Source organism: Carlito syrichta, unplaced genomic scaffold (assembly GCF_000164805.1).
Source record: "Carlito syrichta isolate Samal-C Ts95f unplaced genomic scaffold, Tarsius_syrichta-2.0.1 Scaffold315403, whole genome shotgun sequence".
NCBI classification, from domain to species: Eukaryota; Metazoa; Chordata; class Mammalia; order Primates; family Tarsiidae; genus Carlito; species Carlito syrichta.
This window is the reverse complement of record NW_007259499.1, coordinates 33,472-56,846: the sequence shown is the minus strand read 5'-3', so window position 1 is coordinate 56,846 and position 23,375 is coordinate 33,472. Positions and strand designations below refer to the sequence as shown.

Sequence of the window (23,375 nt, the reverse complement as noted above, 5' to 3'; positions counted from 1 at the left end):
GTTTGTTTTTTTGAATTGGAGTCTCACTCTGTTGCCCAGACTGGAGTGCAGTGGCCGCTCCTGGCCACTGCAGCCTCGACCTGCTGGGCTCAGGCATACCTTCTGTCTCAGCCTTCCAAGTAGCTGAACTACAGGCGTGTGCTACCATGCCCCGCTACTTTTTTGACTTATTGTAGAGATGAGGTCTTGCCAAGTTGCCCAGGTGGGTCTCGAACCCGCAGGCTCAGGCAGTTCACTCACCTTGCCCTCCCAAAGCGCGGGATTACAGGCTAAGCTACCGAGCCCAGCAATATTTCAGTTATTTTATTTTATTTTATTTTTTATTTTTTTGAGTTGGAGTCTCACTCTGTCGCCCAGACTGGAGTGCAGTGGCCACTCCTAGTCACCGCAGCCTCGACCTGTTGGGCTCCGGCAATCCTTCCATATTAGCCTTCCAAGTAGCTGGAACTACAGGCGCGTGCTACCACGCCCGGCTAATTTTTTTATTTATTGTAGAAATGAGGTCTCATCAAGTTGCCCGGGCGGATCTCGAACCCGTGGACTCAGGCAATCCACTCACCTTTGCCTCCTAAGGTGCGGGATTACAGGCTGAGCCACTGAGCCTGGCTAATATTTCAGTTTTTAAAAAGTTTTTGTCTTTTGGTTCTTTTTCTTGTTTTTTTTTTGTTGTTTTTTTTTTTTTAGTTGGAGTCTCACTCTGTCACCCAGACTGAGTGACAACCTGCCGGGCTCCGGCGATCCTTCTGCCTCAGCCTCCCAAGTAGCTGGAACTATAGGTGCGTGCTACCACACCCGGCTAATTTTTAATTTTATTGTAGAGATGAGGTCTCACCAAGTTGCCCAGGCGGGTCTCGAACCCGCGGGCTCAGGTAATCCACTCACCTCAGCCTTCCAAAGTGCTGAGATTACAGGCTGAGCCACCAAGCCCGGCTTGGTTCTTTTTCCTATTGCGCCAATTTTTTTCCTCTCATATTTTTTCAAATATGTATTCTTTTGGTCTTGGTTTATTTTAATATAGTCGTTTATATTTTTAATGATATATTATAAAACACACATGCCAACAAAAGACCCTATGTAATATATACACATGTATAATATGTATAAAGTTGGAAAAAAAAGAAAATGAAGGCATACATACCCACCACCCGCCTCAGAGTCATCCTTTCCCTCCCCTTGTCCATTGCCCAATTTCATCCCTCCACATCTCTTCCAACAATTTATCCAAATTGAACATTCTTTTATTAGGCTGGGCTCGGTGGCTCAACCTGTAATTCCAGCACTATGGGAGGCCTAGGCGAGTGAATTGCCTGAGCCCGCGGGTTTGAGGCCAGCCTGGGCAACTTAGCGAGACCTTGTCTCTACAACATATTGAAAAATTAGCTGGGCATGGTAGCGCATGCCTTTAGTTCTGGCTACTTGGAAGGCTGATGTGGAAGGATCGCAGGAGCCTGGCTGGTTGATGCTGGGGTGACTATGAGCGTATCACTGCACTCCACCCTGGGCGACAGAGTGAGACTCCGACTCAAAAAAAATAGTCAAATTCTTTTTTTAAATTGGTCTTCCCAATTTAGCTGGCATTTGGTCTTTAGCTTAAGCATACATAGCAAAGGCAGGCATGTTGCTTATTAGTAATGTATATCAGTAAAAGTTGTAAATGGGCTTTGACCTGAGACTTCCCAGCCAGCCCTGGGTGGTCTGCTCTGACTGTGGTCGTTTCTTTTTTTTTTTTGAGTTGGAGTCTTACTCTGTCGCCCAGACTGGAGTGCAGTGGCCGCTCCCGGCCACCGCAGCCTTCCAGGTAGCTGGGCTCCAGCAATCCTTCCACCTCAGCCTTCCAAGTAGCTGGAACTACAGGTGTGTGCTACCACACCTGGCTAATTTTTTATTTATTGTAGAGATGAGGTCTCACCAAGTTGCCCAGGTGGGTCTCGAACCCGTGGGCTTAGGCAATCCACTCACCTCAGCCTCCCAAAGGTGCGAGATTACAGGCTGAGCCACCGAGCCCGACTTTTTCTTATATCGCTTGCAAGGTTCAGACCAAACTAAGATATTCCTTCTCTCTGCTGTCCAGCCTAACTCTGTTGAGAGGCTTCTGTTTTATCTGGTGCTTCCCGTGCTGGTCACCCTTCAGTGCTTTTGCACCCTAGGCACTCACCAAGGTCGGTCCACTCATCTGCTTTCTGTCATGGTATGCCATACCAGGTGCATCCTTACTATGCTCATTGCTGCCTTCCAGACGATTCTGTGAGTTGTACAACAGAAGCCACTTGCTCGGTACTTCTGGTCTGCTCTGAGGCAGGTACACGAGTCCCAGAGAAGAATCACGTTTCTTGATGGGCCTGGATCTTTTGAGTTAGCAACAGAGTTAAAACCCCTACAATTCTAAAAGACACTTAGCTTCTTAGACATTCTAGCAAAATTACCTGTATTGGCCATTTGCATTCCCTTGTGAAGCCCTAGACTGGTACAGCATTCTTAAAGGCCAGCATATCGTTGTAAGACCAGGTTTTACAGACTATGCCCGTGAGTATCTCTCTTAACCCTGTCTGTTTTGTTCTGCAGTGGATCTGGTTGGTGGCTACAACATTGGTACCATCAGTCATGAGAACCGTGTGGATTGGCTGGAACTTAATGAGACTGGACACAAGCTCCTCTTCAGAGACCGGAAATTTCATGTGAGAAGGGTTCCTAGGGCTTTAGGCATTGGCTGGCCCACAGAGGGGGTGAGATAAGCTGCTACCAGGGATTGTGACTCTGTAGCCAATGTCACAACCCCTCCTAAATTACCCTTGAGGAGATTGTATTGTGTTGGCCCCAAAGTCAAGAGGGGAGTTTGGGAGTTGAGGTCTCTCTTACTGTTCACAAGTGAAGTCCCTTGGCCCTGTGTTCCTTCTCCTTGTGCCCAGCTGACTTTCTCCCATCCCGCTGCTCCAGGGCTCTTCAGCCCCACTGACCTGACAGCACTGCATCTGGTGGAGGACAGCCTCCCCCAGCCCCTCATCCCAATACAGTGGCACCAACAAGTTCAACCTCATTGTTTAAGAGACCATCTGGTGATTTTTTTTTTTTTTTTTGAGTTGGATTCTCACTCTGTTGTCTAGGCTGGAGTGCAATGGCATGTTCACGGCCATCCCAGCATTGACCTGCTGGGCTCTGGCGATCCTTCTGCCTCAGCCGTCCAAGTAGCCGGAACTACAGACACACAGTACCACGCCCCACTAATTTTTGATTTATTGTTGAAAAGTCGTCTTGCTAAGTTGCCCGGGTTGGTCTCGAACCCATGGGCTCAGGCAGTTCACTCTCCTTGGTCTCCCAAAGTGCTGGGATTACAAGCTGAGCCACCAAGCCCGGCCTCCTTTTATTTTTTAGTGACCTTACTTTTGTAATCCAAACTGGTACCTCTGGCCCAGAGTTACTCCAAGAATAAAAGCCTGACCTTCACCTAACTTAAATTCCTGGATGTAGCGCTTTGCTTTTTGTTGTTCCCTTATTTGATCAGAGTGAGGACTTACCAACTCAGCATAAAGCAGTTTAGTGAGCTTTGAAATTCAGCACATGCCTGGGAGGGGTAGCACCCCATATGTTGCCTTCAGGGAAATGATCAAAACCAGGAACGAGTCCCACAGCCCTTCTGAGTGTGTTCTCTGCCCTTCCTTCTTCAGCTGCATCTGTACGATATCGAAAGCTGCTCCAAGACAGTGGTCCTCTACTTTTGCTCCTTTGCACAGTGGGTCCCAGGAAGCGATGTGCTGGTGGCTCAGAACCGAAACAACCTGTGTGTGTGGTACAACATCGAGGCACCTGAGGGGGTCACCATGTCCTCTATTAGGGTATGCTGATACCAGGGCCCTCAGATGTGGTGTCAAGCTGACTAATTAGAGCTATGCAGAGATGCTGACAGTTATTTTCTGCCCACTACCCATAATCTCTGTGATGGAGTTGGCAAGTGAAGCTTAGATGGGTGGACCAGCCCCTGGAGCAATCCTTATTCAGATCCATGATATTATTTGAGACCTTTGGAGTGTGAACCCATTACTGTGGCCCCAGGAAGCCACCAGGTCATAACGTGGAGTTCCCGCTAGGCTGGGGCCTTTTGGAAAGGTTGGGAGATACCCAATTAGAAAGGCAGTTCTAATTTATTTCCTTGTGTGCTGAGTCTCTGTTAAAAGCTATTCAGAGTTCCTTTTTGCTTAGATTGCAGATCAGACCCTCTCTCCTATCCCACCACAACATTATACACACCCAGTAACCTTCCAGAATCTGGGAGGAACCTGTGAATAGTGAGAAGAGAGGCAGGTCCCTGTGCTAGGCTAGGATGACCGATATGGGTGTGGACAGGACACTTCATGCGTTCCTTTTGTCCTTTCCCGTACCTCCTCATAACTCCTTCCTTGCCTTATTAGAGACTGACTGAGGTCTAAAACTTGTTGTTTTGTCCTTTTCTTAAATACCCCTTTTTTACTCTTTTGGTTTGGAGGTTATGCATCCTTTTTCTGTAGAGATTATCCTTCAAAGTTTAATGTATACTTAAGTTAGCGAAGTCTAAAGTTAATCAGCATTGAGACCCCTCTCCCTTGCATACAGTACAAGGACCTCAGAAGGCTTTAACTTTGATCACCTCCCCTTTGCCATGGTTATCCAGTATTTTAGTTCCAATCTTTTTTTATCCTGAAAGTTAGCCATGACAGAACACTTAAGTGTACCATCATGGTGCCAGTTTCTTTGTTCACTTTTTGTTCTTGGAGTGCCGGTCTTCTCTCTGAAATTACTTTTCTTCCTGTAGGATATTATTTTTTGATTGTCTGAAAATATCTGGTTATCTGAAATATTTCAGAACTTTGTTCTGAAAAGTTACTTGGACTCAGTACCCAGTTCTAGATTGATAGCTAATTTTTCTTAACCTTTTGGAAAGGTCCCATCGATTGACTTTCATTATTGTTCTGAGTTTATCAGCCGCCCTTTCTGTCTTTTCTTTCTGGTTGCTTTACAAATCTTCTCTTTTTCTTGGATGTTTTGAAGTTTCACTCCAATGTGTCTAGATACAGTTTTGTTTTTTGGAATTTTTTTTTTTATTTTTATTTTTTAAGTCGAAGTCTCACTCTGTTGCCCAGGCTGGAGGGCAGGGGCACATTCACAGCTACTGCAGCCTCGATCTGCTGGGCTTAGGCGATCCTGCCACCTCATTCTTCCAAGTAGCTGGAACTACAGGCACATGCCACCACATCCAGCTAATTTTTTGAGTTTTGTAGAGATGAGGTCTTGCCAAGTTGCCTAGGCTGATCTCAAACCCATGGGGTCAGGCAGTCCTCTCACCTCTGTCTCCCAGAGTGCTGGGATTGCAGGCATGATCTCAGATCTGCCTGGCTGGATCATGTCTTCCCATCAGTCTTTCAACTTATTAATTTGCTTTTTATCATTGTCTAAGCTGCTATTTAAGCCATCCCTTGAGTAGTTTTTCCTTCACAAGTTAAATTTTTCTTAAAGTTTTATTTGATTCTTTCTGCAATCTGCCTACCCATATTTCTAGTTTCTTGTTCCTTGCTTAATTTTTTCATTTTATCTTTTAGATCTTTAAGTGCATCTATTCTGTAACTTATTTTATTTTATTTTTTTTGAGTCGGAGTCTCACTCTGTGGCCCATACTGGAGTGCAGTGGCTGCTCCTGGCCACCGCAGCCTCGACCTGCTGGGCTCCGGCAATCCTTCCGCCTTAGCCTTCCGAGTAGCCGGAATTACAGGCACGCGCTACCACGCCCAGCTGATATTTTTATTTATTGTAGAGATGAGGTTTCGCCAAGTTGCCCAGGCGGGTCTCGAACCCGCAGGCTCAGGCAATTCACTCACCTCAGCCTCCCAAAGCGCAGGATTATAGGCTGAGCCACCGAGCCCAGCCGTAACTTATTTTAATATCTGAAATTCTTGAAGGTTGTGATAGTTACTATTTATTCTTTCACAGTAGCTTCTTCCCTTGTACTTTGATTTTTTTAAAATTGTGAACTCATTTTACTCCTTTTAATCCTTTGGAGTCCTAAGGGCCTGAAATGGACATGTTTTCCTCTCGAGATGGCTCTCGTTTGCTCCTGCTGGAATGAGGCGTGTTAGTGATCTTGTTGATTGCTCTCGCTCCCTTTGCTGCAGAGTTAGTGGGCCCTGAGTCTAGTGAGGGTCTCAGGCTTAACCTCGCCCTGCTGAAGGACCCAAGGCTTATTCTGTGTTTGCCTTCCCGTTAACTCACTTTCCTTTCCTGCTTTTCCTCTCAGCTTTTTAGCTTACTGATCTTTTTATTTCTGTCTTTGTTTTGAGGGGAGGAACAGGATGGGGGAGGAGCATTCTTAGTAGTTTCTTCAAATAAGCCCAGCAATGCATTAAAAAGTCTATTCCAAGTTCTTGTGTATTTTGACAAGAGGACTCTTAAGAATACCTAGTCTGGGGCAATCCCCTCGGGTTCCCTCCCACTGTGGGAGCATTTCTGTCCTCTCAATAAATCCTGCTTTTTAAAAAACAAAAAAACCGAATCTGTGGTACTACCGGGAGCAGAAGTGGATGTACTTTGTACTTCCAGGAATTGGGGCTGTCATAGCTATGAGGATACATTAATCCAAGGATACATTAATCCAAGGATATTGTGATAAGTAAAACTTTTTTATCTGCTTGAGAGAAACTGAAGTGCTAGAAGAATAAGGACCACTCCAATTTCTGAGCACCAGAGTTGGTGAGGGTGGGTCTGCTTTGCACTTGATTCAGTGGAAACTGTAACCTGGACTTTGGATGTGGTGGGGGCATGAACTCTTTGCAGGGTAAAGTTGTCGGTCTGGAGCGGGGCGGGGGAAAGACTGAGGTGATGGTGACGGAAGGCGTGACTACTGTGGCCTACACACTGGATGAGGACCTCATCGAGTTTGGAACGGCCATTGACGATGGCAACTACACCCGGTGAGAGGCTGGTGACTACCAACAAGATGGCAGGAGAGTCTGGTTCTGAGGGGAAGACCTGGGTGGATTGTAAACCGACCCTGGCCTCCAGGGAGGAGGCTAGATTATCAGGCCCCTGCCCTGCCCCTGCCCCTATTTTCCCCTGACCTGCATGTGTTACTTGTGCTTGGCCTGCTTCCCTCTCCAGGGCAACGGCCTTCCTGGAGACTCTGGAAATGACCCCAGAGACGGAGGCAATGTGGAGGATCTTGAGTAAACTGGCACTAGAGGCAAGGCAGCTGCACATTGCTGAGAGGTGAGGTGGACATGTAAGACGAGGCTCCGGGCAGCGGCCAGGGTCGGCCCCGTGAGCGTTTGCCTGGGGTTGCTCCTGTCCCGTCCTGGGGCCCAGCCTCCTTCCCTCTGTTGCACACGGCAGAGAGCCCTTCCACATGCTGCATCCAGACACCTCCCGTCCCAGGTTGTAAGATGAGGTCTTGTGCTATTTTTGTTTCCCCTCCTTATAACTAGGTGCCCCTTTTGGGTCACCCTGGCTGAAGTGCAGCTGTACAATCACGGCTCACTACAGCCTTGGCCTCCTAGGCTCAGGCAGTCCTTTCCCCTTAGCCTCCTGAGTAGCTGGGACTACAGTGCACACCACTACACCTGGCGATTTTTTTTTAATTTTTATTTTTGTAGAGATATGGTCTCACTATATTGTCCAGGCTGGTTTTGAACTGGGTTCAAGTGTTCCTCCTGTTTTGGCCTCCCAGAGAGATAGGATTGCAGTTGTGAGCCACTGCACCCGTTTCTTAACATTCATACCCTCTTGTCCATGCATTGTTGTACACAATGCAGGTCTGCTATAGGAATGTCACTGGCTGGGCTCGGTGGTTCAGCCTGTCTTTGCAGCACTTTGGGAGGTCGAGGCAAGTGACTTGCCTGAGTCTGTGGGTTCGAGACCCACCCAGGCGACTTGGCGAGACCTTGTCTCTACAATAAATAAATAAAAATCAGCTGGGTGTGGTAGTGTACATCTGTAGTTTTGACTACTTGGAAGGCTGAGACTGAAGGATCGCCAGTGCTCAACAGGTCAACACTGGGCTGGCCGTGAGTGCCACTGCACTCCAGCCTGGGCGATGGAGTGAGACTCCAACTCAGAGAAAAAAGGGAGGATGTCGCTAATAGACAAACTGAGGACTCCATATTCCTTCAGTTCAGATCTTGGTTCCAGTTACCAACTTTGTGATCTTAGAAAGGTCATTTTTGTCCTTTCCAAACCTTGGCTTCTCGATTCTTCTCTGAGTAAAATGGGGATAATAAGAGTATTTACCTTGTAGGGTGGTAAAGAATAGTAATGGTAGTGACAGTGAAGAACAAATGAGAGAATCTGCAAAGAGCTTATGCCGTTGTAAGTGCTCAGTGAATGTCATCTGCTGCCGTTCTGGCTAGCAGCCATTCTTGATCTCGGCTTTCCATTCCTCCCACACGTAGATTAGCAAGTCCTGAGGACTGTCGTGGAATCACATCCAGAATCGAATATTTCGTCCAGCTTAGCTGTCTCTGCCTGGTATAGACCACCGCCATCTCCACCCGCAGTGTTGCAAAGCCTTTGGGTTAGGCTCACTGATACTATTTTTGTACCCCTATGATCTGTTCATTCCAGAGCAGCTCAGGTTTTTTTTTTCCTTTTTTTTGAGTTGGAGTCTCACTCTGTCGACCAGACTGGAGTGCAGTGGCTGCTCCCGGCCACCGCAGCCTTGACCTGCTGGGCTCCGGCGATCCTTCCACCTCAGCCTTCCAAGTAGCTGGAACTATAGGCACGCGCTCCCACGCCCGGCTAATTTTTTCATTTATTGTAGAGATGAGGTCTCGCCAAGTTTCCAAGGCGGGTCTCGAACCCGTGGGCTCAGGCAATCCACTCACCTCAGCCTCCCAAAGGCGCGGGATTACAGGCTGAGCCACCGGGCCCGACTTGAGGTTCTTTTTTTTTTTTGAGTTGGCGTCTCACTCTGTCACCCAGACTGGAGTGCAGTGGCCACTCCCGGTCGACCTGCTGGGCTCCGGTGATCCTTCCGCCTCAACCTTCCGAGTAGCCAGAATTACAGACGTGCGCTACCACGCCTGGCTAATTTTTTTGATTTAATGTAGAGATGAGGTCTCACCAAGTTGCCCAGGCTGGTCTCAAACCCACAAGCTCAGGAAATCCACTCGCCTCAGCCTCCCAAAGTGCTGGGATGACAGGCTGAGCCACCGAGCCCGGCCGATCAGAACCTTTAATAGCTACCTTGTGCTTAGTATAAACTCCAAACTCCTTGCCGTGGCCTAAGGCCCTGCAGCTGTTTGGCCTCTGTTCTGTCTCGTGCCATCACCTACTTGCCGGCCACTCTCCAGCCACAATAACTGCCTTTTGGCACTGTGAGCTGCCAGCTCATTCCCGTGGGAGCCTTCACACGCACTGTGCCCTCCGTCTGGACTGACTTTCCCCAACTTACCATGACTGGCCTTTTTCCATGCTAGCTTTCAGTGTCAATGTCAGCTCATCAGAGAAATCTCCCAATAGCCATTTCAGTCACCCCTCAGGCCCTCTGATGTCACTCTATGTTGTTTTTCATTGTCTCAGATTATCTCCACGTGTTTATGTATGAATCATTTGTCTCCAGTGGAATGGAAGTTCCCTGAGAGCAAGGTCATCATCTTCCCTTTCACCCGTGTGTCTCCAGACGAGGACAGTGCCTGGCACATGATGGGTGCCCCGTGTAGATGTGCTGAACCCGTGAACCGGTGATGATCCTGTAATCACGTCACTGTTAACATCACTGCTTTCATGCTCTAGGTGCTTTTCTGCTTTGGGCCATGTGGCAAAAGCTCAATTCCTGCATAAGACCAACGAGATTGCAGATCAAGTGTCCCAGGAATATGTAAGTATTACGCTCCTGTTTCATCCCGTCTCCCATTGAGGTTTCTCTTAGCCTTCAGCCTCATGGCTCGTAGCTTTCTGGCAATCCCTAGTTTCCTCCTTTCTGCCCACCCTACCTCTACCCTCCAGGCGCGGACCATCTTAGAATTGCTTGCAAACGCTTAAGCCTCTAAGCTGCACTAAGATGTTGCACTTCCCAAGTCTCTTGGCTTCCACATCCTTCAGACCTTCCTTCCCCAGCCACACAGACAGGATGGCTCCTGTCGCCCTATGGAATCCCCAGACTCTCCCCCTCCCCACAGGGTGGAGAAGGAGCTGACTTTTATCAGGTCCGAGCGCGTCTCGCCATGCTGGAGAAGAACTACAAACTGGCTGAAATGATCTTTTTGGAACAGGTAACAAGGACGAAGAGGACTGGTGGAAGAGGGGATCTGAGGGCAAGAAGAAGGGGAGGCAGACCCAAAGGAGGAGAGTGCACTGGCCAGCTAGCTTCCAGAGGTCTGGGGAGCACTTTTAGAGAGTGTTTGTGGCTAATTGCACTCTTTCTTGAATTTCCTTCTCCTGTGATAGTCCGTCCTCTATCTAGACACACTTCCTCCGCCGGCCTTAGTCACCTCTTTCTTTCATAAACTCTCTCCTGTCCCCCTTCGAGTGCAGAGCCTGTCTTTGTGCTTCTGATGTGTGGGATGGACCCAGCTTTTGTGGGCCTGAGGTTTATGCAGTCTCAGGAGGCCTTTTTAAGACCGCTGCTAGCCGGGCTCGGTGACTCAGCCTGTAATCCTGTGCTTTGAGAGGCTGAGGTGTGTGGATTGCCTGAGCCCGCGGGTTCAAGACCCACCTGGGCAACTTGTCAAGACCTCATCTCTACAATAAGTCATAGAGTTAGCCGGGCGTGGTAGCGCGCACCTGTAGTTCCAGCTACTTGGAAGGCTGAGGCGGAAGGATCGCCTGAGCCCAGCAGGTCAAGGCTGCAGTGGCCAGGAGCGGCCACTGCACTCCAGTCTGGGTGACAGAGTGAGATTCCAACTCAAAACAAACAAACAAAAAAACCGCTGCTTTGGACGGGCCCATGCAGACAAGGAGCCCTGCAATTGGGTGTCGTTGCACTTCCCTCCAGAGCGCCTCCATGGGCACAGGGAGTGGAGGCTGGGGCTCAGACCTTTTAGGAGCCAGGTTGAGGAGAGTGTGCGACCTCCTGACCTCCATCTTCCTGCTGCTTCTCTCCCCTGTCTGGCTCCCCAGAATGCAGTGGAGGAGGCCATGGACATGTACCAGGAGCTGCACCGCTGGGATGAGTGCATCGCCGTCGCTGAGGCCAAGGTGCCCGTTCTGTCGTCAAAGTCATTCAGAACTTGCTTCCCTCAGCTTCTAGGAGGCCAGAGCAGGGTGGGGACTGGGAGCCGATGTGGTGAGGAGTTCAGATCTGGGTTGTCATGGGGGACCGGAGAAGCCCATGGAGCAGGAGGCCTGGGGGTGTGATCTGACTTCCAGTCCTCTGCGTGTCCAGGGGCACCCAACCCTGGAGAAGCTTCGCCGCGAATACTACCAGTGGCTGATGGACACACAGCAGGAGGAGCGAGCAGGAGAGCTGCAGGAGAGCCAGGGGGATGGGCTGGCAGCTGTCAGCCTCTACCTCAAGGCCGGGCTCCCTGCCAAAGCAGCTCGGCTGGTGCTGACCCGGGAGGAGCTGCTGGCCAACACGGAACTGGTGGAGCACATCACGGCAGCCCTTGTCAAGGGCGAGCTCTACGAAAGGGTACAGCCGCCTTCCTTTGCTTGGCCCTCCTCTCCAGGCTCAGGACCCCTCCCATCCAGAGGAGTCGTGGGGTGCGTGGGCCCCCCCACTGCTGGCAATCCCTTCTTTTGGGAGCGGGTCCTGGATTCTGGTGTGGTAGGAGGTCACTGTAGTTATGTAGCGTGTGTTCCCAGGCAGGGGATCTCTTTGAGAAGATTCGCAATCCTCAGCGGGCACTCGAGTGCTACTGTAAAGGCAATGCGTTCCTGAAAGGTAACCGCCTCCTCTAGCCATTGGGCTCCTGAGGCCGCCCTGGCTCATTGTCTATGTGCTGTGGACCCTGCCTGCCCGGTCCCCAGCACCTCTGGTTGCATCTGCTTGGGCTGCTTGGCTCAGTGCTCCTCCCTTCCTCTCCTTCTCACCCATCCTCACACTTTACCTCTTGAGTCCCACCCTGGGCGTCTGAGCTGAGCACCTCCTCTCCCCTGGCAGCCGTAGAACTGGCCCGACTGGCCTTCCCCATGGAGGTGGTGAGACTGGAGGAGGCCTGGGGAGACCACCTGGTGCAGCAGAAGCAGCTGGATGCAGCCATCAATCACTACATTGAGGCCAGGTGTGATGGGATGGGGGTGGAGAGGAGACTAGGCTTGGAGGGAGAGGTAGTGAGGCAGGGCCTGCAGGAAGGGATCTCAGAACGGGTTGGAGTTGCTCACGGGGTCTCTTCGCCCCCATTCAGCCTCCTCTCCCTCATTCATATTTGCATCTTCCCAACTTTGCCAGGTGCTCCATTAAGGCGATTGAGGCTGCCCTGGGGGCCCGCCAGTGGAAGAAGGCAATTTACATATTGGATCTCCAGGACCGGAACACTGCGTCCAGATACTATCCTCGCGTGGCCCAGCACTATGCGTCCCTGCAGGAGTATGAGGTGAGGAAGCGCCCCGTCAGCAGCAGGAGACAGTGTAGCACAGGATGACAAGGCGAGAACCCTCACAGAGGTGGAGGCCAGTGCACCAGAGCCTCCTTTCTGGGGTCCAAACCACCACCACTGTGAACAGGAAGACAGCGGCTTACTTTCCTGGCTTCATGCCGCCATGACACAGACATCTCCCCCTCCTCCACCAGATCGATAGAAAGAGTTCCTAGCTCTCTTCCTGCACCAGCAAGAGCAAGTGATTTGTCCTTGACGCTCCAGTGCAGTTTCAGTGTAGAAGTGCCTTGCGTTGCAAAAAACGTGGAGAACTCGTGAATTCCTTTGTATTGTCCTCATACTCTTTCAGGCTGGTCTGGTTAAGCAGTAGATGGTACGAGACACCCACACTTATCTTTTGTTTTGTTATTTGCTGTGAGGTGGTGTCCCGGGCTCACTCTCATCTCTGTCACTATGAGGTGGTGTCCTGGCCTCTCTCTTCTGTTACTTTTAGGTGGTGTTCCAGTCTCTCTTCCCTGTTACGTAAGGCAGTGTCTTGGGCTTGCTGTTCTCTGTTACTATAAGGTGGTGTCCTGGGCTCCCACTCTCACTGCTAAGGGGTGTTCTTTTCTCCTACAAGCTGCTTGGATTCTGTTGCCCTAACCTTTTTTGTCTGCCTCTCGTCAACTGCAGATTGCTGAGGAGCTCTATACAAAGGGAGACCGGACCAAAGATGCCATAGACATGTACACCCAGGCAGGCCGCTGGGAGCAAGCCCACAAGGTAGCACATGGCAGAGTCCCGGGAGGAGAACCCTGCCATGGCAGACTGTCGCCTCATTCCTGGTCTCCAGTCAGGGCCGCTTGGGTCCCCTACCACAGGGAACGGACGTGATAAGGAGAGGCCCTTTTCCCAAACCTGCAGTTCTACAGCAGCAGTGGGCCTGGGAGCAGGGATGTCTGGGCTGCCATCCCTGAAGCCGCTGCTTATGTGGGCGACTGCCAGCCCCTGCACTGTGGAGTCCAGTGGCACAGTGGAAGTGCAGGGCATCACAGACCCTTCCACCTTCGTACAGTGTCATCCTTCTCTGCTCCTAGTGGACTTGCATCTCCCAACTGACTAGGCATGAGGCGGCAACCAAGCTCATGGTTGCAGGGAGAGCTGGGAGTCTGAGCAAACAAGTTCCCTCGTGCCCTGCGCCTCCCTCGGGCACTGCATCCATGGCTGCCCTGGCTCTGTGTGTCTCCACAGCTGGCATTGAAGTGCATGAGGCCGGAAGATGTGTCAGTGCTGTACATCACCCAGGCCCAGGAGATGGAGAAGCAGGGCAAGTTCCGGGAGGCGGAGAGGTGAGCTGCGGCCGCGGGGGGGGGTGGAGGCAGGGTGGGGCCTGAGGGCCTGTACCCTCGCCCAGAAGGTGGCCGCAGCAGGGGCCGGGTCTAGCAGGCCCGCATCTCCCCCATCTCCAGGCTGTATGTGACGGTGGAAGAGCCTGACCTCGCCATCACCATGTTCAAAAAGCACAAGCTATATGATGACATGATCCGCCTGGTGGCAAAGCACCACCCGGATCTCCTGAGCGACACGCACTTGCATCTGGGCAAGGTGAGCCCTCCTCCTGGCCCTGCCGTCTTCCCACGGCCAAGCTCCTGCCTACCTTTCTTTCCATCCTGACCCACCTTCCTGTAGGAGCTGGAAGCTGAAGGCCGACTACAGGAGGCCGAGTACCACTACCTTGAGGCCCAGGAGTGGAAGGCAACAGTGAACATGTACCGTTCCAGTGGGCTCTGGGAAGAGGCCTACCGGGTAAGTGTCCAGGCCACGCCAGGGCTGCGTCCATCCCTCTCCCACTCTCCAGGGCGAATTCTCAGCTGGTCAGAGCAGCTTTGAAAATGTAATGAAAACCAGATGTATGTCCACGTCTGTCTCCACACAATTTCACTTGTAATTTTAAGGTCTGGGGCTACTGAAGCCCATCCCTGGACCCTAAGCACTCCAACCTAAGCTGAGAGAGCCTAAAATTGACCAGGTGTGGTGGCTCACACCTGTCATTCCAGCACTTTGGGAGGCTTGAGTCCAGGGATTCGAGAGCAGCCTAGGCAACTGGGCAAGACCTCATCTTTACAATAAATCAAAAAATTAGCTGGGTGTGGTGCCATGTGCCTGTGGTTCCAGCTACTTGGAAAGCTGAGGCAGAAGGATCACCTGAGCCCAATAGGTCGAGGCTGAGGTGGCTGTGAGCATGCCACTGCACTCCGGCCTAGGTGACAGAGTGAGACTTGGACACACAAAAAAAACAAAAAACCTGCGATTGAGGCTGCCTCCTGTTACCTTGGAGTCATTACCAGATCCGTGTCAAAACTGAGGTTAGGATGTGGGAGATGAGAAGGAACAACTCTGCTCGAAGCTGGTTGAGTGCCTTGCCTTACAGGTGGCCAAGGCGCTCGGAGGAGCTAACGCCCACAGACACGTGGCCTATCTGTGGGCAAAGAGCCTGGGTGGAGAGGCTGCAGTCCGACTGCTGAACAAGCTGGGACTCCTGGAAGCTGCTGTGGACCATGCAGCAGACAACTGGTGAGGCGCCACGCCTCCCTCCAGGGCCATCCAGCCCGGGCCCACCCCACCTGAGCCCTGGCCTAGAGAGAAAATCCGTGTGTAACTGAAACATGTTTCAGAAGCTGAGGCAAAAGTATAGAACCGTGGTAAGGAGAGACCCCGGAGGCACCTAGCATGGCCAGAGCAAGTGCAAAATTGCACTCCTGTTCCAGAGGCTCAGAGCAGGGTATAGTCCTTGGCTGTTTCAAGAAGGCGGGAAAGGGAGCCAGGACTGTTTGGCACCGTAGCTCACTTCTGGGTGATGAAGTGTGGTTCTGTCATATGCAGAGTGGGCTTTTTTTTTGAAAGCAGGATTTATTGAGAGGACAGGAAAGCTCCCACAGTGGGAGGGGACCCGAAGCGGTTGCCCATAGTGGGCTTTTCTTGAGTGCGTGCTATGCACCAGCAGTTGTGCCGAGCACCTCCATGGAGACACAGGTCTCTGCCGGTGTCGTGGGACCCGGAAGAGGGTGCGCCAGCCTCCTTGCCTCCTCAGCGCGGGGCGGTGAGGCCTGCTTTGCTCTCTCCTTCCTCACGGCCAGCTGGCCTCGGGAAAACAGGCTTTTCTGGGCGTCCCATGGCTGTGATGCTGGGAACGTGGCCCCCCATCTTCCCTCCCGCGGCTCTCGTTATTTGGTGTCTCTTCTGAGTCTGCCATGGCCACTTTTCCCTTCGTCCCGGCCCTTTGTTACCCCTGCCTCGTTTCTCTTTTCCTCTCATAAGGAGAAGCACTAAGTAGGCAGGCCCACCCTCCTCCCGTTTCAGCTCCTTTGAATTTGCTTTTGAGCTCACCCGGCTGGCCCTCAAACACAAGACCCCCGAGATCCATCTCAGATACGCCATGTACTTGGAGGATGAGGTGAGGATGGGCCACTGTGCCAGGTGTTCAGGCCTCTTGCCTCTGACTGCCCATGGTGCCACGTCCCCTCTTCCTGCCTGACTTCCTTTCTCTCCCAAGGGTAAATTTGAAGAGGCTGAAGCTGAATTCATTAGGGCCGGTAAACCCAAGGAAGCAGTCCTCATGTGAGTCTCCCCATCCATCCCTTCCCGCTATCCCTTCCCTTCCCAGGCACAGCCCCAGGGCCCCTTGTGGCCACTTTCACCTTTATGGAAAGCTACTGCCAGTCGTGTCACCCCTCCAACATGGCTGTCGCCTCTCACTGCCGGGGTCCCCATCCTATACTTGGTCTCTCCTGTGTCCCATCGGGGGCAGGTTTGTCCATAACCAGGACTGGGAGGCAGCGCAGCGTGTGGCCGAGGCCCATGACCCCGACAGTGTGGCTGAGGTGCTTGTGGGGCAGGCCCGGGGGGCCTTGGAGGAGAAGGACTTCCAGAAGGCGGAAGGGCTGCTGCTTCGGGCCCAGAGGCCAGGCCTGGCCCTCAACTACTACAAGGTGGGTGCTGCATTCAGGGCTGCGGGGAGGGTGAGTGGAATAGAGTCCTGGGAGCCACGCACACTCTGGCACTGAGGAAGGAAGGGAAGTGGGGAGAGGCAGGAGAAGAGTGGTCCGAGAACCCAGCACCTGTGTGCGGTTGGCCGCTGTGCTGCCTCTGACCTGCTGACACGGGAATCTGGGCAGGAGGCTGGATTGTGGAGCGACGCCCTGCGTATCTGCAAGGACTACATGCCTGGCCAGCTGGAGGCCCTGCAGGAAGAATACGAGCGGGAAGCTGCCAAGAAGGGGGCCAGGTGCGAGGTGGGGTCCCGGCAGCCTGGGGGGTCGGGAGGTGCACACAGGCTGCACCAAGCTCGCCTCTCCACAGGGGCCCCGAGGGCGTCGTGGAGCAAGCACGGCACTGGGAGCAGGCTGGGGAGTACAGCCGGGCCGTCGACTGCTACCTCCGCGTGCGGGACCCCGGAAGCAGCAGCCTGGCGGAAAAGTGCTGGCTGAAGGTGAGCGCTGCGGCCCTGCCCTGCTCGTGCCCAGGCCTCCGTTCACGCTCTATCTTCCGTCTCAGCTTTCAGTCGAGTAGGTGGGTATTTGCTGGGTTCCCACTGGATGCCAGAGCCAGAGCTGTCAAGTCTGCAAAAGGGGACGTAAGACAGGACCCTGACGACTGAGAGTTAGGGAAGTGAGACCTGTACGTGGCTCAGTTCCTCGATATTGTCTCAGCAGAGGCAAAGTATGTGGTTCAAAGAAGGTTTCAGAGGAGGGTGTGGTCTGTGGATCTGGAGGGGTCAGGGACTTCAGGCGAGAGGGAGGGAAGACCCAGAATAAGATCTTTGAAATCAGATGCGCATCTAGTTTCAGCGATGCACCTTCAATACAGTGAAATCTGGCATTGGGAGTCATAACAGGGTGAGATTGGTCCTCCAAATGAAATGTTGGTGTAGGCTGGGTTCGGTGGCTCATGCCCATAATCCCAGCACTTTGGGGGCCAAGGTGGAAGGGTTGCGTGAGCCCTGGAGTTAGAGACCAGCCTAAGCAATGTAGCAAGACATCATCTCTACAAAAAAAAAATAAAAAATTAACCATGCGTGATGGCATGCACCGCACCTGTAGTCCCAGCTACTTGGGAGGCTGAGGTGGGAAGATCACTTGACCCTGGGAGGTTGAACCTGTAATGAGCCGTGATTGTGCAACTACATCCAGCCTGGGTGACAGAGGGTGACGCCAATTCAAAAGGGAAAAAAATAAATGTTGCTGTGAGGATGCCCCTGCCAGTGGCCCTTGGGTTTCCGAGGTCTTGTCATGGAAGAGCCCCAGGCATTAGTGAGAAGGAGCAGAAGGGGCTGAGACAGGCTCTGAGGTTCTGGCGCACGTGACTCGGGCCCCGTCCTCAGGGTCTGTGCATGGCTGAACCTTCCATTCCGACAGAGGACGGCTCTGAGGGTGGGGAGGGGGCTTTAAGGCTTTGAAGGGCTTTGTGGGTAAAGGAAGGGAGGAAGAATAGGTGAGGGAGAGGCAGGGATCAGCATCAACTGTAGCTAAGTTAAAATGTGGTAAGGAGCTGGGCTCGGTGGCTCAGCCTGTAATCCCGCGCCTTTGGGAGGCTGAGGTGAGTGGATTGCCTGAGCCCGTAGGTTCGAGACCCGCCTGGGCAACTTGGCGAGACCTTATCTCTACAACAAATCAAAAAATTAGCCAGGCATGGTAGCACGCGCCTGTAGTTCCAGCTACTTAGAAGGCTGAGGCAGCAGGATCGCTGGAGCCCAGCAGGTTGAAGCTGTGGTGGCCAGAAGTGGCCACTGCACTTTAGTCTGGGCGACAGTGAGACTCCAACTCAAAAAAAAAAAAAAATGTGGTGAGGATGTCAGCATCACTGAGGAAACTTGCGTCTCACAGAACTCTCGGGTTGTAGAACGTGAGGGCTTTAAGGGTTGAAAGGCATCATCAGGACCATATACACCAGCACCACTCACCAAAAATAGAATGCAGACCACACATGTAAGCCACACGTAGCTGAAGATTCCTAAGTTGGGCACGGTGCACACACCTGTCATCCCAGCACTTTGGGATGTGGGGTTCGAGACCAGCCTGGGCAACTTGGCAAGTCCTGTCTCTACAGTAAATCCAAAAATTAGCCAGGTGTGGTAGTGCACACCTGTAGTTCCGGCTACTTGGAAGGCTGAGGTGGAAGGATAGCCTGTACCCAGCAGGTCAAGGCTGGGGTGGCCATGAGCGTGCCACTGCCCTCCAGCCTGGGCAATAGAGTGAGACTCCAACTCAAAAAAGAAAAAAGGAACAGAACGAACTGAGGACCCAGCAGTATTTATCTCCCACCCTCTCCTGTCTTCTGTCCACCCCCTCAGGCAGCTGAACTCTCCATCAAGTTTCTGCCTCCTCAGCGCAGTCTGGAAGTGGTTCGGACTGTGGGACCCCAGCTGATTGGGATTGGAAAGCACAGTGCAGTAAGTAGGGTGCTGCACCTTGAAAGAAGTAGGCCCACGGAGACGGTGCAGGGTGACATCATACCCAGGAGGGGCTGTGGGGCTCACAGAGGGGAGACGGGACCCAAGGGCAGAGAGGGTCTCCACTCTGATTCCTGCGTGCAGGCCGCAGAGCTCTACCTGAACCTGGACCTGGTCAAGGAGGCCGTCGACGCATTCATCGAGGGCGAGGAGTGGAACAAGGCCAAGCGTGTGGCCAAGGAGCTGGACCCCCGGTAAGCTCATGGCCACACACCAGGCCACGCTGCTGTCTAGGTGAAGGCTGGGAGACGTACAAACGGGGTGGAGCCATGTGTCTCCACAGGTACGAAGACTACGTGGACCAGCGTTACAAAGAGTTCCTCAAGGACCAGGGCAAGGTGGACTCGGTGAGGCTTGAGGAGGGGCCAGAGCCGAGTGCAAGGAAGCCCATGAGGCTCTGCCCATCCCTGTCATCTGCCTGCATAACACCCTCTCTCCCATGGACCGCAGCTGGTGGGTGTAGACGTGGTGGCTGCGTTGGACTTGTACGTGGAGCAGGGGCAGTGGGACAAGTGCATCGAAACTGCCGCCAAGCAGGTGCCACTCCCTCTGCCCTGTGCCTAGCCACCTGTCCCTTCTCCCGTCTAGAGCCCAGGCCCCGAGTCCCTGATGGGTGCCCGGGAGCTGGTCTTCCCCTCTGAGCTCAGGGCCAAAGCTGGCATCTGCCCAGGTCTCCTCCGTTGCCACCCGCCCTCGGAGCTTGAGCTTGCTGGCCCCAGATTTCTCCATGCTCTTTTCCTCCCCCGGACAGAACTACAAGATCCTGCACAAGTACGTGGCTCTGTATGCGACTCACCTGATCCGGGAGGGAGGCTGTGCCCAGGCCCTGGCCCTCTATGTGCAGCACGGAGCCCCCGCCAACCCACAGGTACCAGCCTCCTTGGGAGACGTTCCACAGGGAAGCTTGTTCTTCCTCCTGGAACCTCTCCCCCAGGCGCCGCCTTCTTGGAGACTCCCATCCTGGTCCTGGAGCACACTATCCAGAGTCCCATCCAGCCCTTCAGAAACACACAGCCTCTGGGGCCTCAGCCTGCTCTTAGCAAGCACACGGGGATGGGCTCAGCCTCCCAGTCTGCAGCGGCTTCCTCCAGAGCACAGACCCTGCCCCATGGGAGACCTGCAGCTGGCCCATTGCTGTATGACCTGGACCACCCCGCATGCGTGCCCACCACAGAGCACCTGCTCCTTCCCTAGAAGCATTTGGCACATTCTCCATCCCTGGCCCCACTCCTGCACACCCCATGCCCGCCTGCTGCTCTCCATTTGGGCCCTACGTCTGCCGACTTTCCCCTCTCATTGCTTCCTCCACGTGGATGCCCTTCGCCCTGCCCTCCAGAATTTCAATATCTACAAGAGGATCTTCGCTGACACGGTGAGCGCTCCTGGGACCAACAGCGCCGAGGCCTACCACGGCTGGGCGGATCTCCGAGATGTCCTCTTCAACCTGGTGAGAAGCTGGGTGAACAGGGCATGAGCGGCCGCTGTGCCAGCCCTATCCCAGTCTCTCCCCAGCACGTGATGTCCAGGTGGCCGTCCGGGACCCCCCGGTCCCTGGCGGGTCTCTGAGCCCTGAGCCAGGCTGTGCTGCCTCCCTTCTCTAGTGTGAAAACCTGGTGAAGTCCAGTGAGGTGAACTCTCCAGCTCATGAGGAGTTCGAGACGATGCTGCTGGTTGCTCATTACTATGCCACACGCTCCGCGGCCCAGAGCGTCCCACAGCTGGTGAGGTGCTGGGCGCGCTTCGACTCCAGCCCTGGCATCTCGAGCTTGGGCTCTGGCATCTGCCCTTCTCTGCTGTCTTGGTGTGGGGCTGGATGGTTTCTTCCTATGCTGCCTTGACCTGCCTAGGCTCTGTGCCCTGTGGCTCCCGCCTCATTATGCCTGACATCCAGCCCAGAGTCCCCTCATTCCCCTCACAGAGTGTACACTCACTTTGGTCCTGTTGTGATTGCTCCCTGTAGACTTATTGCAGTCTTGGCATCTAGAAGAGGAAGGAACTTTAGAAGGAATCTAGGTGCAGGTCTCTTGTGCAGATGAAGGAATCTAGGTGCAGGTCTCTTGTGCAGAACAGCTTGAGATTCAGAGCAGTTTATTATTATTAACATTTTTGTTTGTTTGAGCTGGGGTCTCACTGTTACAGTGGCACCATCACGGCTCACCGCAGCCTTGGGTCTCCTGGGCTCAGGCAACCCGCCCATCTCAGCCTCCAGAGTAGCTGGGACTACAGGCATCACCACCACACCCAGCTACTTGTTTGATTTTTTGTAGAGACAAGGTCTCTCACTGTGCTGCAGGCTGGTCTCAGAACTCCTGGTCTCAAGCGGTCCTCCCACCTGGGCCTCCCAAAGTGCTAGGATTACAGGCCTGAGCCACTGTACCTGCCCAGAATAATCCGTTATTGTGGCTGCCTCACTAACAGGTTCCTGGGTCTGCAGCTCAGTCACTGCAGGACTGTGACCTTCGGTAACACCGTGACTTCATCCACAGGAAACCGTGGCGGCCAGGCTTTCTGTCTCGCTGCTGCGTCACACCCAGCTGCTGCCTGCAGACAAGGCCTTCTACGAAGCCGGCATCGCGGCCAAGGCGAGCTGGGACAAAGAAGGGTGGGGCCCGAGAGAGGAGCTCAGAGGTCCAAAGACTGAGCGTGTCCCCGAGCGTGGGCTGGCTTTCTCCCGCATGCAGAGAAGCGCGCAGCAAGCCCAGTTGGCTCAGTCCCGTGTGCGTCTCTTCCCTGCTGCAGGCTGTTGGCTGGGAAAACATGGCGTTCATCTTCCTCAACCGCTTTCTGGATCTGACCGATGTGAGTAGGGAGGCCCCCCAGGCTGAGAGCCTGCCTGCCCCGAGCTGCGCCTGTCTCACGCCACCCGTTCTGCTGCAGGCCATCGAGGAGGGGACTCTGGACGTCCTTGACCACTCCGACTTTCAGGACACAGACATTCCTTTTGAGGTGGCACTCCCAGCCAAGCAGCACGTGCCGGTAAGGGCGGCAGGGCAGGGGTGAGGTGAGAAGGCCTCACAGCTTGCAGAGGGAGGGCCCAGCCCCCGTGCCTTCAGGGAAGTGGGCAGGAACAGGGAGAGGTGGCCATGCCTGGGCGTGCACCCCCAGCACACCCGCTCACCCTGCCCTGTCCTGCTCAACGGCTACTCTCCCCACCCTTTCCAGGAGGCCCAGCGAGAAGAGGTGCGGGACTGGGTGCTCACGGTCTCCATGGACCAGCGGCTGGAGCAGGTGCTGCCTCGTGACGAGCGCGGCGCCTACGAGGCCTCCCTGGTGGCTGCGGGCACTGGGGTTCGGGCCCTGCCCTGCCTCATCACAGGTGCGGCTCCCTGGGCTGGGGGGGCAGGACTTGGGGAGGTTGCAGAAGGCAGGTACGCTTCCCACCCCAGGCTCTCTCCGTTTCCCTCCTCAGTCCCTCAAGCCCATTCATCTGTCCCCCCCCCACAGGGTACCCCATTCTGAGGAACAAGATTGAGTTCAAGCGGCCAGGGAAGGCCGCCAGCAAGGACAGCTGGAATAAGTTCCTTATGGCCATCAAGGTGAGCTCGGGCCCTCAAGGACAAGGGCAGCTGAGGTGGGGAGGGACAAACTGCTGGATGGCTGGGGGCTACGGGCAGGGGCGGGGCCGGTGGGGACGCTGCTCCTGGGTGGCCAGCCAGAGCCCCCCTTCCGTGGCTTCCAGTCAGCCAGTCGGTGAGTGCCTTTGTTCCTGCCCAGCGCTTACGGCGCCTCCCGGCCCTCTCGCTTGCTCGCAGACCTCCCACAGCCCCGCGTGCCAGGACGTCCTCAAGTTCGTCAGCCAGTGGTGTGGGGGTCTTCCCAGCACCAGCTTCTCCTTCCAGTAGCCGGCGGAACCGAGGGAGGGTCGGGCCTTGTGTCATTAAACTTTTGTACACACGTGAGACCGCTGCGTTCTCTGGCCAGCCAACCCCAGCGCCCCCAGCCCCACAAGGAATCGCAGTCTGGTGGAAAAGAGTCCTTTTATTGTGGTCGTCCATGCTGTCCAGAGTGCGCACTCCACGGGTTGGCCTCCCAGCGGTGCCTGCATGGAGGAGGACCAGCCTAGTTCGGGGGCCAGGCCCCAAGGACTGGTCCCTGCGCCTGCCCCTCGGCCCGCTCCAGGCCAGTCGCTACCTCTCCTAGACCCAATTCCTCTGCGCCCGGATGCCTTGCTGTGGGTCCAGGAGCTGCTCGTTTTCCTGCCGCTCACGCGTGGGGGGCTCACACTCCGCCAGTGCCTCCTGCTGTAGAGGAAGGCAGTGTCGCACACCTGGCCCTGGAGCCAGGGCGCCGGTCTGCGAGGACCCTTCGCGCGGGCTCCCTCACCTGTCCCTGAAGTCCTTCCCTCCTGCAGGGCCCGACTCCGCGCAGGGTGAGCGCAGCCACGCAGCAGTAGC

At 54.0% G+C, this 23,375-nt stretch overlaps 1 protein-coding gene across 1 annotated transcript in view; it reads left to right on the top strand.

The window, feature by feature from the left end:
* Positions 1-22,880, top strand: part of IFT172 (intraflagellar transport 172) — a 37,453-nt gene extending 14,573 nt beyond the window's left edge. The window contains exons 15-48 of the mRNA XM_021706288.1: positions 2,563-2,675; positions 3,663-3,830; positions 6,796-6,932; positions 7,120-7,227; positions 9,748-9,832; positions 10,134-10,226; positions 11,074-11,151; positions 11,339-11,587; positions 11,761-11,839; positions 12,059-12,179; positions 12,347-12,491; positions 13,167-13,256; positions 13,725-13,822; positions 13,943-14,078; positions 14,163-14,279; positions 14,905-15,047; positions 15,834-15,927; positions 16,027-16,091; positions 16,282-16,462; positions 16,649-16,758; positions 16,833-16,962; positions 18,823-18,921; positions 19,066-19,175; positions 19,265-19,328; positions 19,432-19,518; positions 19,733-19,849; positions 20,318-20,428; positions 20,583-20,702; positions 21,468-21,563; positions 21,721-21,780; positions 21,859-21,957; positions 22,144-22,297; positions 22,426-22,517; positions 22,734-22,880. Coding sequence (XP_021561963.1) covers positions 2,563-2,675; positions 3,663-3,830; positions 6,796-6,932; positions 7,120-7,227; positions 9,748-9,832; positions 10,134-10,226; positions 11,074-11,151; positions 11,339-11,587; positions 11,761-11,839; positions 12,059-12,179; positions 12,347-12,491; positions 13,167-13,256; positions 13,725-13,822; positions 13,943-14,078; positions 14,163-14,279; positions 14,905-15,047; positions 15,834-15,927; positions 16,027-16,091; positions 16,282-16,462; positions 16,649-16,758; positions 16,833-16,962; positions 18,823-18,921; positions 19,066-19,175; positions 19,265-19,328; positions 19,432-19,518; positions 19,733-19,849; positions 20,318-20,428; positions 20,583-20,702; positions 21,468-21,563; positions 21,721-21,780; positions 21,859-21,957; positions 22,144-22,297; positions 22,426-22,517; positions 22,734-22,823 — 3,839 coding nt within the window. The 3' untranslated portion in view covers positions 22,824-22,880. The remainder of the gene's footprint in view (positions 1-2,562; positions 2,676-3,662; positions 3,831-6,795; positions 6,933-7,119; positions 7,228-9,747; positions 9,833-10,133; positions 10,227-11,073; positions 11,152-11,338; positions 11,588-11,760; positions 11,840-12,058; positions 12,180-12,346; positions 12,492-13,166; positions 13,257-13,724; positions 13,823-13,942; positions 14,079-14,162; positions 14,280-14,904; positions 15,048-15,833; positions 15,928-16,026; positions 16,092-16,281; positions 16,463-16,648; positions 16,759-16,832; positions 16,963-18,822; positions 18,922-19,065; positions 19,176-19,264; positions 19,329-19,431; positions 19,519-19,732; positions 19,850-20,317; positions 20,429-20,582; positions 20,703-21,467; positions 21,564-21,720; positions 21,781-21,858; positions 21,958-22,143; positions 22,298-22,425; positions 22,518-22,733) is intronic.
* Positions 22,881-23,375: the final 495 nt, after the last annotated feature.